General features: G+C 46.2%; 1 protein-coding gene across 1 annotated transcript; it reads right to left on the bottom strand.

The window, feature by feature from the left end:
* Positions 1 to 86: 86 nt before the first annotated feature.
* Positions 87 to 1,285, bottom strand: PPTG_04608 (hypothetical protein). The gene has a single exon (XM_008896858.1). The coding sequence runs from the start codon at positions 1,249 to 1,251 to the stop codon at positions 121 to 123; it is 1,131 nt and encodes a 376-aa protein (XP_008895106.1). The 5' UTR covers positions 1,252 to 1,285; the 3' UTR covers positions 87 to 120.
* Positions 1,286 to 1,914: the final 629 nt, after the last annotated feature.

Raw genomic sequence — 1,914 nt, 5'->3', positions numbered from 1 at the left:
TACACTTACGTAAAATAGTTTTATGCGGAACTGTTACAATCCTGTAGAAATTAGTAACTAACAGAAAAACAGAAGTCGTATACAAGGTGTGGTCGCTCAAAAAGACAGGTATATGTATCTTCAACCAAAATAGTAGTGTGTTCTTGCTCTCTTCCGTACACAGGCGCGAGGTTTGCTTCTCACCGTGTCCGCAGCGCTGCTCCCACCTCTTTTCCCGCTATCGTCAGCTTCGCCATCACTCGAAATGAAAACGTCCGCAGACCCGTCGACTTCACGCGGATCTTCGTCGACGTTTTCACGGGTTTGGATCACAGTAGAGCCCCCTGATTCCACACCTAGAGAACAGTCGCTCTGGTTACCGTCGCGCGATGCCACCTCGTTTATTTGCCCTTCCAAATCATTGAACCCATCCATATTAATCCAAGCGAATTCGTTTAGATATCGCGTAGCTGTAGGCCTGACAATTTGTCGTTCTTGATATGCCAATCGGAAGTGCGAATTGGATTTCTTTGCGTTGGTTGTAAACTCTTTGAGCGCCGTATTAGCTTCGACGACCGCAGCGTTCGTGACCGTAGCAGTTTCCTTGGCTTCTGAGTCTGTATGTAATCCGTTATGAAGCAGCAATCTCGTAGCTCCCATCGAATCACTCACGTCGTGAATAATGCTCAAAAGTTTTCTTCGTGATTCCGCACCGACAGCACTGCCAACCAAGCCTCCTAAACAATCTACAACTGCTGCTGCGCGAAATGCCACAAGTTGAGAGTTATTTTCTCTTACCGCCATAGCCATAGCGGTTAACTCCGCTGTTAGGGCGGAATTTATCACCGCGCTAGTTAATTCGTCATGTGACTGGATAAATTGGCCAAACGCACGGTCGGTTCGTGCTTGTGAGCTGGGCTGGGCCGTTCGTATAGGAACTGCGTCTTGAAGGACGGTAGGTGTGTCTGCAGACCTTCCCCTGTATGGGTAACAGGACGGATCACTGCGGCTGTCTTGAATGCCCTGTGGGTAATCGTCCAGGTTGAAACCGGGGTCTTCAACGTCTTGTAGGTGACGGTCGCGCTGTGGCTGTGACAAGCCTAGCCACTTCTCTCTTAGAGATTTTCCTTGGCGATCCCGCAGCCATCGCTCCGTCGTTACGCGATCGTGGGCTCCATTGAGTTCCTCAGTAGCGAACAGTTTTCCTCGAGGCGATACGGCCGGCGGCGACAGTGTCGTGATCCAGTTATAGAAGCCTTTATGCGCCCTCATTGAGGCCGCCCACTTTTGGTGAATGAATGGTTGCTCGGTGGCGTCGTGTTTTCAAATTTGGTGTGTTAGTGACCTCACTATTGTTTTGTTTATGTCTCGGTGCTCCAAAGTTCGGTGCTCCGTAGTTTCTCCCCTCGGCTGGGATGCGCGAACCTTCATGCAGCGAAGGCGAAAAGGTTCACTTGCATGAAGTAGCGCTTCCATTCGTATAATCAAAGGGTAGGTTTATGATGCTATCTTCATGTTAGTATTTTATACCTAACCCTATCTAGACGTCTGTTTGAGCTGTGATTGTGATAAAATGGAAGCAGCTTCCGCTCATCTTTGAGATTGTATGCTTTCTGTGTCGGAAGCAACTTCAGGCTTCCCAAATAACAATTGATGCAAAGTCTGATTGCTTGACCAATGAAAAGATAGTCTTAGTCAATATTGTCCAATAAAATGAAGAACCGTGTATTAATTTTCGATCACAACTTAAGTAATGGTGACAAATTATTAGAAGACTCTCGGTAAGACAAAATCTACAGCAAGACATTAAATACTTGAAAAACATGACAAGATAATAGATACTACGACAAGACTAGATGTACGTGACAAGATTAATAATACTAACACAAGACTCAATGTACTATAACAAGACACAATATACTAAAACAAGACTCG

The sequence above is a fragment of the Phytophthora parasitica genome (assembly GCF_000247585.1).
Source record: "Phytophthora parasitica INRA-310 unplaced genomic scaffold supercont2.5, whole genome shotgun sequence".
Taxonomy (NCBI): domain Eukaryota; phylum Oomycota; class Peronosporomycetes; order Peronosporales; family Peronosporaceae; genus Phytophthora; species Phytophthora nicotianae.
This window is presented reverse-complemented; position numbering and strand designations above follow the sequence as displayed.

What these genes read in the sequence shown, in the direction of transcription:
- PPTG_04608 (XM_008896858.1), bottom strand. Translation starts at nt 1,251, where the DNA reads ATGAGGGCGCATAAAGGCTTCTATAACTGGATCACGACACTGTCGCCG.